The sequence below is a fragment of the Rhamphochromis longiceps genome, linkage group LG2 (genome assembly GCF_057381845.1).
Source record: "Rhamphochromis longiceps isolate RC_006_pf linkage group LG2, R_longiceps_female_GT1.1, whole genome shotgun sequence".
Taxonomy (NCBI): Eukaryota; Metazoa; Chordata; class Actinopteri; order Cichliformes; family Cichlidae; genus Rhamphochromis; species Rhamphochromis longiceps.
In genome coordinates, this window is record NC_140558.1 from 29,546,630 (window position 1) to 29,559,739 (window position 13,110).

A 13,110-nucleotide genomic window follows, 5' to 3' on the forward strand; every position below is an offset into this window, starting at 1 on the left:
TCTTCACAACTACAACTTTACTTGACCGTGCATTTACTTTGGTAAGGGCACCATTCAGCTGGATTGTGATAGTAATCAGTTGTGCTTGCCTTAGCAGGTGGGAAACAATCCAGTGTGGGGTGCATGCCATTTGCCTACTCGATCACCCCCAGAGCAGTCTTTCTCGGCTCAGCAAGCGTACATGAGCATGGGCCAGATGGAGAATATGATGCCCCCACCTCCTCCAGACAGCTCAAAAGCCCCTGGCTACCGTTCCACCACCCAGAGGATGGTCAACAGCCCCATCGGTATGGCTGCATTTTTGTTTAATTCCAGTTCTTTGGGTTTAATAATCAGAATAATTTCAGGAGAAATAAAGAAGGTGGTGATTACAGTACACATGCAACCGGATGTGGTGAATCTATGTTGACATGTAAGGTCTTATTTATATTTAGTACTGTAAAGCTGACAGTCTCCTTCTATTGTCTGTGTCCTTAGCGTTGCCTAACTTTGCCACCGGGATCTCTGGCAGTGCTGTTTTTCTACCTGGTCATACAGCTGGCACACCCTCATTCAGCAGACAGCACTTTTCCCCCCACCCATGGAGTGCATCCACATCAGGTACCAGGCTCACAGACCGCTTCTCTTTAATTCTTTTACATTTTAGGCCTTAAATGTACCCCTGACCCCTTTTATAATCCCTTTAACATTAATTTAATATTAGAGAGTTTAATAGCATTTTTCCATGCTTGTTTAAAAACAAAAACAAATCAGTCTCTTAAAAATTATTTGGAAGTGCTCTAACCTAGGCTTTGTCTTTTCCCACCAGGTGAATCTCCTGTCCCACCTCCCTCCACGGTGTCCTCCTCTGCCCTTTCCACCTCAGCGGTTGCTTCACCTCCTCAGCCTAAGCCAGGCAGCTCCTCGCAACAGGACCGGAAGGTTCCCCCACCCATCGGCACAGAGCGGTTGGCCAGGATCAGACAGACGGGGTCTGTAAACCCACCTCTGCTCACAACCAGCTACACGGCATCAGTTGGACAGGGAGGCATTTGGTCATTCGGGGTTGGCAGTGGTTCAGGTAAGAGCAAATTGGGCCCGTGTGAGAGTTGAACACAGCCATATACAGAAATGGGTTCTCAGTAACTTTGGCGTCCAGCGATAAAACCACCTTGTGTTGTTTTGGTACAGAGGCCATGTCTGGTTGGTCCCAGCCCTTGATGAACAGCCACATGATGCACCCGCAGATGCACGCGGAGCAATCGGCCTTCTCTCAGCACCAGCCCATGGAGCAGGACGACACGGGCATCGCAAACCCTGCTAACAACTACCACCAGCCGCAGCATTTGCCCAACAGTTACATGGATTTCCCAAAGGTAACTCAGAGTAACAGCTCTGACGGACTTTCAATGCCCATTTGTCTGTGTACTTGTGTTTTAACGGCTATCTGTGTCCATTTTGTCCAGGGGATGCCAATGTCTATGTATGGAGGAACCATGCTGCCCCCTCATCCTACCATGGCAGAAGGCCCAGGGGGGCCGATGTACAATGGTTTGCACGCTGGTCACGCTGGTGACCCTGCATGGAGCCCCATCATTAAAGTGGTCCCAAACAATGCAGATAACTCTGACCCACAACAGCAGGTAAAGTTGGCCTTTATTAAAATCAGACTTGCGACACTTGTGCAGATTTATGCCGTTTTATAAGGAGCAGCATTTGACTAATAACCCCCCTGACCTTTCTCCTCTCTCCTTCAGGTGTGGACCGGTACCTGGGCACCTCATGTGGGCAATGTGCACCTGAACCATGTCAATTAGACAGCATCCTACAGCAATCAAACACACACAGCATGACCCACAGTGCAAACATGTAATACCAACTGACCGACACGACCGAATAAGACGACGAAAAAATTAACGCGTAAACTTTTAAACTTTAGTAGAGACCTGAAATGCAGAGTAAAGGTTGAAGAATTGGAAGTTCTCTTTGACACCATTCTTTGATGTGCCTATCTAACGAGGAACGAGGAAAGAGGAAATTGGGCCAGAGCTGTTATCAGTGTCCCAATGATGCAAACACACACGCGCGCGATCACCTGTTCAACAGGATCCATTCTCTGCGTAGTTTAGCGATTTTTGACTTTAAACCCGCGTACACCGTTCTTGGGCTGCGGGGTGGGGTGGGGGGGGCTCAACATGAAGTAGCTATTTAAACTTGGCCCAGAACTAGATGATGATTACCTGAAGAGCGAAATCAGAACCTTTTAGAGTGGTAAATACATGTATAATTGTTTACATACTAAAAAGGGTTAAAATGAGAGTAAATTTCATGTCGTATAGTGGCTCTACTTTATGTAGCCTGTATTAATGTGAAATATTTACCTTAATATTCAATAAAAAGATTGAAAAATATTTGTGCTGAAGCTTTTTTGTTTATCTTTGTTGATGCATATGACTCCTGAGTCTTCAGTTAAGTTTTGTTTTTTTTTGTTTTTTTATCCACTAGATTTTGATTTTTTTTATTCCTCTTTGGGCTCAAGCTTCCTGACTGCATGATTTCTTAGGCAGACATTAAAGTATTTCATTCTAAGTGCTTCACTGAGGGGGAAAAGTGATTTCATGTTTGAGAATCAGTGAAGGTTGTACAATACTGCCACTCAGTGGTAAGAGTGGGGTTTATTTTGTGAAAAATTGAGAGCTATGTGAAAATCCCAATATACCGCGTAGCTTTCCTCCCTATAGCAAACAATTTGTGATTTAAAATAAAATGTGGCACCTGAAGATTCGTTTAGATTTAATGTGTAGCTGTTTCATTGATGCATTGTACAGCACATAAGGAATGTGCTACTGGAAAGTGAAACCTCACATTCAGGAAAATTAGAACGTCCAGCAGTTGCTACAAATATTTATTAGGCCACTTTTTTTTTTTTTTTTTTTTTAAATATGGGATTCAATTTCAAGTAATTACAAGTCATGACATTTTAATTATCAAAATGGAACCATCCTGCTGTGTATATAGAACCTCAATCTTGATTGTTTGTGGTAAGTATCCAGTTACATCACTGGACAGTAAATGACCTAAATTGAATTTAACATCCGCTGAACTTTATTCTAAAACAAATCTGACTTTTTAATTTCTGTTAAAGTTAAAAAACTGCACATTTAACACACCTGCAAATAGGTGGGGGGAGAGTTTAGCTTTGAGTTGAAAGTTGTGCATTGAGAAGCTGCAATAAAGTGTACTCTAAAGTAAAAAGAAAAAGCGCAATTATATCTAAAGAAAAAGCACTTACTGCGCACAATCAGATATTGGATCATAATATTGCTGCAGCTGGGTATGCTTTTAAATACTTGTATACTAAAATACTTGAATATCTGCACTAAGAGGCCGTGGTCAGTGTTTAGTCTAATTTATATTTCTGTTTTATATTTCTGAAGTGAAAGATTGATGAATTTGTCCAAGGCATTCCTCTCTAATCAAGGTAGACTTTTTTTTTTAATTTAATTTAAAATATTTGGACCTTTATTGTGAAGCCGTGGAAAATTTTAACCGGAAATGTAGTTCTTGGGATTTCCTGGTTGTCATACCCAAGGTAAGCATGGCGGCAGCAGCAACACCCGGAGTTGCAGAGCAAACACCCGGAGCAGCTCCGCAGAGAGCTGTGCCGTTTGATTTATCCCAGGCTCCAAACATCGAAGGCTTCAACCCTTTGCCTAAAGTCAAAGATGAGACTTTCAAGGAAAAGTTTGCGAGGAAAACCAAGGAGAACCCATTCGTCCCGATAGGTGAGTTACACAAGCGGAGAAAAGCGCTGCACCGTAAAGTCACAACTGCGGTCTGCTATGTCCTCTACTTCACACAACTATGTTAGCGCTTAAATATAAAACATAAAGGCTTGGGTGAGTGGTGGGCACGACATCAGCTGATAACACAGCAGAGGTGTGTGGCTAGATCGACGTAACCGATGACATATTTCCCAACGATCTGCTTTCGGTACCGGAAATATTCCCGGAGCTGCTCCTCCAGCTGTGCGGCAGCGTCCTCTCAACCCCCGGAGGTCATTGTGGTCATTCTTCATATATTTTGTAACTCGTGGTCTGCACAATAAAACCTTCAATACATCAAAGCGTATTAAAAGCCGTTTTAAGTGGATAATGTAAAACCGGACAAACATGTTTGGGATATAATTGGACTGTATCTCACATTCTTGTTCATCTGTCAACAGTTATTTACGCAATTCTGTATCTGATATACTACTTACTGTTGCTTCACGAGTGCTTTATTAAAATAGCCTGTGCTGTTTTCTTTCATTGTTACTCCCAAAATCATACATATAGTCCGTTGATGCCTATGATATTATTGCTGATTCTTGTTTTGTGTTCCCTGAAGCGTTTAAGATTCTAATTTAGAAGCTGTTTACGCTGAGGTCATCTGTTGTTGACATCTGTAGCAATAATGCTGTCATTAGAAATGAACAGTCTCCTTTTATTTTACCGTTGACTGCAGCCACCCTGATAACTAAAAAGTGTCTGTGCCAAAGGAAAGTGCAGCTTTTATATCTCCATCACCCCGTTCTACTTGATATTAGTTACACTATTCAGCCATGAGTTTTTCCTTGTCTGTGGATCCAGTTAACTGTCCTAATAAACTGGGTTTATAAGCTATAATTTCTTTATTTTCCAGGTTGTTTGGGAACAGCGGGAGCGCTGATTTATGGTCTCCGTGCCTTCCATCAAGGGAAAACCAGACAGTCCCAGCTCTTGATGAGGGGACGCATCTTTGCTCAAGGCTTCACTGTAGTTGCCATTATTGTTGGTGTTTTTGCCACGGCTCTGAAACCCAAGCAGTGAAATGGATCGATCCCACATCTCTGCCATTGTCCATTCAGTGTGTGGAATCGCAGCAGACTCTGGACTTCTTTAAATGAACTGAATAATGTATTGGGTCTTTAACATTCTTCAGACACATATGTAAATGTCAGCATTATTTATTGCTGTTTAAAAACTGTGAATCACTCACAAAAAATGATTATTTTCGCTTCTTGCTGACAGTGTGGAACAGCAAAGTTGAATCGGCTTGTTACCAGTAAGCAGGCTGGACTTCTTTAACACTACTAAAATTGTGTTGAAGCAAATTGCTGATAAATGTAAATTGTTTTCTTGCTCATTTGGTGAGCTCGGCTTCAAATGTATCCCCCATACTGTTATTATTATATTCTAATAAAATGTCACATTTGAACCTGGTGTCATATTTAAGATAAAGCACCATATCTTGTGTTTGAGTTTCCTGGTGTGCTAACCTATAAGGTTATATTGACAAACTCAGTGTGGAAATTCGTTGTTAATGACTTGAGTTAGGCCCAAGTCCACCTTAAAACACTCAACAGAATAAAATCCTCCTAAGAAGACCTTCAGGTGTTATGTGTAGTGTAATAGTGTAAATTATACACTTTATAAAGTCACCTCTCAGAGAATTGTGCTAGCCAAGTTAAGCATGATATGTATAAAAAATTATGCTTAAAAGATTTAAAATATCTGTAAATAACCCAAACGTGGTCATAATATTAGCACTGACTTTAGAGCTACCTTAATTATTTGTCGCACATATGGTGCTGGAAACATTCCTCAGAGACTAGAGCAGATGTGGTCTTCTGATCTGCATTCAGAGATGCTCTTCTGCATACCTTGGTTGTACCAAACAGTTATTCAGGTTACTGTTGCCTTCCAATCAGCTTGAACTACTCTGGTCATTCTCTGTAAACCTCAGAGTTGTTTGTGTGGGGAAATCTCAGTAGATCAGCAGTTTCTGAAATACCCAGAGCAGCCACTCCAGCACTAACAACCATGCCACATTCAAAGTCACTTAAATCACCTTTCTTCTCCATTCTGATGCTCTGTTTGAACCACCTATCAAAGTTGCTTGTATGTCAAAATACAAGGGCATAAGTAAGCAATTATCACAGCTAAGAATTGAAGACAAATCGTTTGAAGTGATCATACTACACTGTTTTTATTTTCCAGTTCCCTTTTAACATTCACTTTTTCACTATTCCTTAAATCCAAATAGGCAGCATGTGAAACAGTGTGAAGACATCGCTGTTGTAAATGACCCCGTGCATCATTTCTTTAAAAAAAAAAATTAAAATTTGTTGGCGTAACAGAAAATGGTATAATATAGCAAAATAAGAAACAAGCCGTAAAATGTGTGAACTCTGAAAATTTCAATGAAATCTTTGGTTGTAGTTCAATGTTTCTTAATTTAGCTGAAATCTTGCCAAATTGAAGAGAAATTCATCCAGCTAAGTGCTCAAATTGTAGAAAGAGGTTGATCAAAAAAGGCCACGAGCTTGGGTATGTTATAGTGAAAAATATGCTAACTTAAAAACAGTAATTAGGGATATAATATAATACAGTGAACATTAATGTGCTTCGGTTAATGGTTTATAGTTGATGAGGCAAAACTGGTTACAATCTAATCTGTAACAGTGCTTAATCGCTAAGTGTTTGACCGTAATGCTAATTTATAAATTCAACTAAAAATGTGCATCCAAAATATCAGGAAGTCATGCAATAAAGTTGACCTAGTAACAATTTATAAGTTAAAGGAGAAAGGGAAATTACTGAATTTACAGTAACAATATTTTCTTAATATAGCAGTGATGAAGCTGACCAACTAAAGGATGTTGTAACAGTAATCCCTCCTCTCACAGGTTTAAGTATATTATTTGACTCTAACAGGTATCGTTAAAGGCAGGAAGTGTTTAAAGGTTATAAACATACCAGGGTGTTTTTCGTACACAAAAGGGCATACAAATCCTTCTGATGCAAAGTGAGATTAAAAGGCAATGTTTCTAGCTCCCCCCAGCGACATGCTCTAGCGAACTAGAGGTGTCTGTTTGAGAGAGATCAGCACAGAGCGCATTCGGGAAACATCCTTCGCCTGCTTGTTGGTTTTTGGATTGAAGTCACAGAGACGAGCTACTCTCTCCCATTCAGACCCGGGGCTGTTGCTGTCCGTCTCTGCCAGGAAAGCCTCCTCAGATGCTCTGTGGATGTGAAGGGAAGCACAGAAAGGTGTCGGTGAGCTGGAGGTTATCAGAGGGATTTCACGAAAGCAAACGCAGCCTGAGCCAAACACGGTTCCCAACCACAAAGTTCAATCACACCAAGAGCACGTGCTCACGAGATAGTAAAAGCAAAAAATACCTCATGCATGTCTTTATGCCGCAGATGGTGTAGAAGATAGATGTAGCTTCCAGATCTAAAACCCGAATCCTGCTTTTGTTTTAATGGCCAGCAGGGGGCGACATCCCAGACTAATAAAGGACTTGAAAGTAAATAGACGTGGCTGAAAAAGATCCTCGGCTGCCTCACTCTTTGACATCAGTAGAATTTTTCACGAGGACTTTATGGGCTCAGAAGATTTTGGTCCATTTAAAAAACAAAAAAAATAAACAAACTAAAAAAAAAACCCTGATTATTCTAAGGGTCAGATTGAAGCAGCTCATTGGCTAACAATTTGTCAATATCAAATCATGGAAAAGCATAATTGGACTTAAGGGTAGCTACTAGGGCTGGGCCATATTATACCGTTCACGGTAATACCGGTATAATGTTAGGCAATGATAGGAAAATGAAATATCGCGATAGAATGGGAGTAAAACGCGCATGCGCAGTGCCTTTGTTTTCATACGCACATGGCCGATTGTTGAGTGAAACAGATGAACCAGAATTGGTTTGTAAAAATGGTGCAACTTCAGTGATGTGGAACTGGTTTGGTGTTTGTTCGTCAGATACACAACAAAGCACATTTTTTTGCAGAACATGCAAGCGGCCGTTGTTATTGTCATATTTGTCGGACTAAGATGCTCTTAAATCTGGGAGTAATCTGGGTCCTAAACTCCGTAACTTCAGGTCAAACAACACTGCAGCATCACTTAGAGTTAAAAACTGTCTAAATTCTTTCATCTTTAATAAAACGATCAGCATTGCTGCTTTACCAGGTGTAACTATGAAGTTTAACTTCCAGGCATCCATGAAAACTAAAGTTATTACATTTAACGGAGTTAGACGTTAGCAGGAAGCTAGCGGAAGTTAGCTCGCTAGTTTCGCTAGTTACCTAAGCATGATATTGCATGTTCTGACTGAGAGATTTCTGAAAAAAAATCAAACGTACAGCTCTGCTATCACTTCCAACATAAATGAAGACAGGAAACTAAACAGCAGTGACGTTTGTAGGGTTACTGAAGTTGGGCTAGCTGGTATATAATGATGTGCTACGTGATCGCTAGCGACACAGCTATGTTAGCATAACATAAACAGTGAAGCTGGAGGACGAACACTAACACTTTTCCACTTATAAAAGTTAACGTGAAGGTTCCAGATGGTTAGAGACAAATGCAATCGCATGGCAGGATACTGTAAACGGACCAAACTTCAGTCAGGAGAACAACTGAGATAATCCATCCACTATACGAGGTTAGTCATTAATATACTGCAACAACATGGGAATAGAGCAGCTGCCAGAGAATTCAACATTAATGAATCAATGGTACAGAAGTGGAGGAAGCAAGAAGAATGAGTTTAATAAAGTTTGATTTATCTGACTGCTTTGTTTTGCTTAATGTGCCTTATAATCCCGTGCACCTTATGGTCCGAAAAATACGTACTGCACACTGCAGTTTAATGTTGCAAAGCACCTCTTTTCAACTTCAGTGGAAATTATACATGGTTATGCTCAGGATATGTCAGCCCATTTCTACTGGAAATGCCTTTTGGTTAAACTTTCAGCAAGGAATTTGCATTTGCACTGTTACATTTTTATAAAGCTTTAATGTACATAAAAACCAGCTTCTTGTTTAAGTGAAAATAAATGGAAGGTTGTCTTTTTGCGCTAGTAATTTTGTGGAGTTGTATTTTGTCTCGCATCAATTATATCGTCGGTTATATCGTTATCGCAAATTTTCAAATATATATCGTGATAAATATTTTTGGCCATATCGCCCTGCTCTACTAGCTACATCCATCTTTCATACAGTCTATACTTTATACCCAACATACACTTCATTGTTGACATATTTAATATTTATTTTTGGTATATAAAAACATCCAGGGCACAAATCAGTCAAAAAGAACACAAATAATGCCAAATGAAGCCTTTGACAAAAAAGAAAAAACAAAACAAAACACAATTCCAGTGTTGGGTCATGCATCGTGGGCAAAAGAGGTCATTCAGGGGGCAGATCATACAATATTAGAAGGCAGAAGAATTCTAAACGTACACAAAGCCTATAACATCAGAGTTGGGCTGTTTGTAGAAAGCCTTATCAGCAATCCTAGCGTGCAGAGCAAGGCCAAGAAAGCAGGAAAAAAGAAGGAGAGGAGAACAGTTTCAGTGTCAGTCAACAAGCAGAAAAGTGTTAGAGTCTGGGTTATTGTAAGCAACTGAGAAACATTTCTAATGAGGTGGAAACAGTGACTAAACATCTCGCACTAGTGTCATAAACAATCTAGGATGGTCTTTGCTCTAGCATGGGGAGGGGGCGACTGCAGCATTTTCTTTCTGCTGTCTGCATTCTTTTCAGCTAGCTAGTTTCCTGTTTTGCTTTCTGGGCACTTGAACTGGACACACAGCTGTAGACTAATATCTCATCAGAGTATTGCCTCTCAGTCCTTTATAAAAAAATAGAAGAAAAAAAGAAAAGAGCTACAGATGCAGAGCGGTACCGTGCCAGACTTGGATAGAGTCTGTTGGGAAGTGTGAGAGAATAACTGGTTAGCTTGGTCAAGAAAAGAGAGACTGCACAGTTTATGACACTGAGGGGAACCAGGCTAAATGAAGTACTAAGTATTATAGTGTTGTAATCTGTTGTGATCACCTTGGTGCAGTAAATTCAACACATATACCACAACCGTGTCAATTTATCAGTCAGCTGTAAAACATACACAGGTCTAGGATGTAATCTTGTAGAGAAAGGCACAGTTTCCCACACCTCGGAAGAACCTATAAGGACCTCCACTGAACCTCCACTGAACTTATAGTTTAGAGCGAGGCATGTTTGCTAACTGAACCACAATGTTTGTTTTACCAAGAACAACTACCTCTAACTACCAATATAAAATTCAAAACAAAGGTAGTAGAGTGATTACAACATCACCATCATCGATTACTTCTCTGCACATTAGCGGTGGGGTGGGGGGGTCAGATCCTAACCTGTTGTTGGTCTTATTCTTCTCCATCTGCTCACTTTGGTGTACGTGCCAGTCTTCAAGCTCCTTCTTCGCTTTCACTCTCCATTCTTCCTCCGCTGCCTTGGATGCCGAGTCTTATTAGGACGCAAGAAAGCAGAAACGTCACACAGTTGTATTACATTTAATTTCTTCTGTTTCTATGTGTGACACAGATCTTTTCTGATTAGTTTAAACTTTATCACCAGTGTGTTGAAAGCCAGTTTAGCCTCTAACAGAAGGGCAAATAGCAGTACAGTGAAGTGTTAGTAAATACGTGTGAAATGAACCAGGGACCTTGTAAGGAAAATAAGAAGAATCATAAGAGCTACACAGCACTAAGTGCATTACACACAATCACTGACAGCGGCAGGGAAACATTGTTACCAACCTAATGCTTCAAGGCGTGCCTTCTGCTCCTCCCTCCATTTGCGTAAACTTTCAGGTTCTTGCCTTTGAATATCCACCTGGGCGATGGCTGCGTAGCTGTCTGTTGGGCCATTGGACTCCTGTTGGGGTACGCAAAACATGTACACCATTAGAAGCAGCTATTCGGTTCATTTATGCGTGAACGCCACAGCAAACCCACTCCTTCATCACATGATTACGGTGTTCGGAATAAAACTCAACCACACATAGGTTATATAAAGAGACAGACAAGACTGAAGCTCACCTGAAACAGGTCTCCATTCAACGTGGCAGGCTCTTCAAACCCGTCTAGCATTTTTTTTTTTTTAAAAACAAAACAAAAAAATACAGATATAAGTTTAGATGAACTTCTTGGAGTTTATCCGCTTATACTTCCTTGCTATCTGGAGCGACTTATGCTCGCTGCTACTACTACCGTGGTGTAACTTTTGGTCTCGAAACGGATAAGACTTCAGAAATGCAGCAACACCTGTTTGGTTACCTGCTTAATATTGTCTGGGCTGCTTTGTCGGTTAGAAGGCCAGTAGCACTTGTTCGCTTGCTTAGTTTTAAGGTGCTAGTGTCACATAGCTAATGTTATGTGGGATAGCGTTAAACAAAACCTACGTTGTCGCAGCTAGCTAAGCTACAAGGCTAACGTACTGTTAGTTTGAATCTAAATAGAAAGCAATAAGAGTGTTAACCACTTATATCAGACAGCGGTGTTGTTAACATATGGCGGTGGGGCCTTTGTTGGCTAACTACTAAGCAAGTTACCGATGCAAGTTCCTGTATTAGTATTAGCTAGCTCTAGTTAGCTTTGTTTGCTCGTTAGCTGACGTTAGCTCAGGGACAAGCTTGCCATAGTTGTCGGTCTGCGGCTGCTGAACACCGGCTCCTTCTAGGATCCCAAATGCGTCGCCATCGTTTTCTATCCCCGCTATCTCATTCTCCTGTTGAGCCAGGAAAGCGGCGGCCGGGTCCTCTTCAGTCGGGTGCGCTCCGTTGTCAGCCATCTTTCACAAAAAGTGTAGAAGTTTGACTGAGCTTGCTTAGCTTGCTAAACGTTAAAGCCACAAAAAATCAGGCCACCGAGCTCTGCAACGTTAATAGTAACAACTTAAAAATTCGATTAGAGTGTTATCTATTCTAAATATCGCTTGGAAAAATAGAGTCAGCTAGTAAAGCATACGGAACAAACAATCTACGCGTCGATTAAAGGCCGTAACTGATGATTCATTATTTCTTCACTTGTTCAACCAGTATGTGTATGATGATAGAGCAGGGGCAGCACCCCGAGGGGACCTTTACATTTTGTTGGAGTTTGTCGCCATCTGCTGGCCATCTGCAGCACAGCACTGTCATCTCAAGGGTTGTAGTGCTAATGCAGTGACAGTAATAAAAAAATATATACAAACCTTATATAGCACAATTTATAAACAGAAATGGAAAATGGTTCGTAAAAGCATAAAGGTTATGCATTCACCCCCCCTGCAGGAAAATGAATATCCTCAGCAAAATCTACATGAGTGGATCATTAAAAGGGAGACGCAGCAGACATCCTCACCACTTAACTGGAACACCTTCAGATCCTCCCTGCCACCTGCTTCTGGATCAAAGATTTCCTCACTAACTACCCCCAATCAGTCCGACTTTGCCCCCACCTCTCCCCCCACTCGCTGTCACTCTGCACCAGATCCCCCTATTGTATGCCCTCTACACTGATCTCAACCCACCCAACCAACATAGTCGTCAAATATGCTGATGACATACTGGGTTCATCTCTGATGGAGGCGTACAGGGCAGAGGTAGAGAAACTTGTCACACTGGTGCTCAGAAAATAACCTAAAGCTGAAGGTCCTTAAAACAAAAGAGCTCACCTTGTCCTCCGCTGGCCTTCTACTGCTCCACAGTGGAGCATGCTCTCCTACTGCCTGGGTGTTGGGTACGCAGGGGCCACAGCTGAGAGCAGGAAGGATGTGCAAATGTAATTAACATCGCCCAAAAAACCATTGACTGTCCTCTGCCAACCCTGGAGGCCAGGTCAAGATCTCCGGTCAGTCAGGTCCTACACCTCCAGACTCACAAACAGCTTCTTCTCCTGGGCCATTCGGACTGTTAAACACTCAACAAACACCCACACCCGCCCACTCACCTCACCATGGTTTGAGTAATCCTCATCACTCAGGTGACTCACACACTGTCTATTCAGACCATGTATTTTCTTTACACTGCTTCCAAGCACTTTGGAACTTGTTCTCTAAAGTGTGCCTTTCTCTTATTTTTGTATATACCCCTCTTGACTCTATATATTTCTCCTGTTTGCTATTTACTCCTGCTACGGATCTTATTAACGGCCTATGCTTTGCATTTATGATCATTAGTAATGACCTTTCAGTAATGGTCGATGTGGTTAGTGTTAGTGGAGTTTTGTACCATTTAAAAATCCATAATTGGAAAAAACAGCACTGGATAAACAGTTTGGGGACAAAGTTAA

General features: G+C 41.3%; 3 protein-coding genes across 10 annotated transcripts in view; 2 read left to right on the forward strand and 1 right to left on the reverse strand.

The window, feature by feature from the left end:
• Positions 1-2,390, forward strand: part of ankhd1 (ankyrin repeat and KH domain containing 1) — a 33,684-nt gene extending 31,294 nt beyond the window's left edge. For 6 of the 8 annotated variants that reach the window (XM_085421853.1, XM_085421828.1, XM_085421812.1 and 3 more), the window contains exons 34-39: positions 95-287; positions 478-600; positions 809-1,060; positions 1,171-1,355; positions 1,446-1,622; positions 1,737-2,390. In XM_085421853.1, coding sequence (XP_085277979.1) covers positions 95-287; positions 478-600; positions 809-1,060; positions 1,171-1,355; positions 1,446-1,622; positions 1,737-1,796 — 990 coding nt within the window. In that variant the 3' untranslated portion in view covers positions 1,797-2,390. The remainder of the gene's footprint in view (positions 1-94; positions 288-477; positions 601-808; positions 1,061-1,170; positions 1,356-1,445; positions 1,623-1,736) is intronic. The other 2 variants (XM_085421820.1, XM_085421868.1) reach the window with 1 other exon arrangement.
• A 1,161-nt stretch (positions 2,391-3,551) lies between these two features.
• higd2a (HIG1 hypoxia inducible domain family, member 2A) lies at positions 3,552-5,217 on the forward strand. Its single transcript, XM_085421920.1, has 2 exons — positions 3,552-3,764; positions 4,663-5,217. Exons 1-2 carry the CDS (start codon positions 3,578-3,580, stop codon positions 4,827-4,829), a joined length of 354 nt encoding a protein of 117 aa, XP_085278046.1. The 5' UTR covers positions 3,552-3,577; the 3' UTR covers positions 4,830-5,217.
• A 752-nt stretch (positions 5,218-5,969) lies between these two features.
• Positions 5,970-11,913, reverse strand: cltb (clathrin, light chain B). The gene is made up of 5 exons (XM_085421913.1): positions 11,476-11,913; positions 10,879-10,922; positions 10,597-10,714; positions 10,192-10,303; positions 5,970-7,024 (listed from the first exon to the last, which is right to left on the reverse strand). The coding sequence occupies exons 1-5, from the start codon at positions 11,627-11,629 to the stop codon at positions 6,853-6,855; spliced, it is 600 nt and encodes a 199-aa protein (XP_085278039.1). The 5' UTR covers positions 11,630-11,913; the 3' UTR covers positions 5,970-6,852.
• Positions 11,914-13,110: the final 1,197 nt, after the last annotated feature.

Excerpts from the sequence above, each read along its gene's own strand:
- higd2a (XM_085421920.1), top strand. The coding sequence starts at position 3,578 with ATGGCGGCAGCAGCAACACCCGGAGTTGCAGAGCAAACACCCGGAGCA. Across the intron at positions 3,765-4,662 it reads GAACCCATTCGTCCCGATAG|GTTGTTTGGGAACAGCGGGA; the intron begins GTGAGTTACACA and ends TTTATTTTCCAG.
- cltb (XM_085421913.1), bottom strand. The coding sequence starts at position 11,629 with ATGGCTGACAACGGAGCGCACCCGACTGAAGAGGACCCGGCCGCCGCT. Across the intron at positions 10,304-10,596 it reads GGCACGCCTTGAAGCATTAG|ACTCGGCATCCAAGGCAGCG; the intron begins GTTGGTAACAAT and ends CGTCCTAATAAG. Across the intron at positions 7,025-10,191 it reads AAGAATAAGACCAACAACAG|AGCATCTGAGGAGGCTTTCC; the intron begins GTTAGGATCTGA and ends TCACATCCACAG.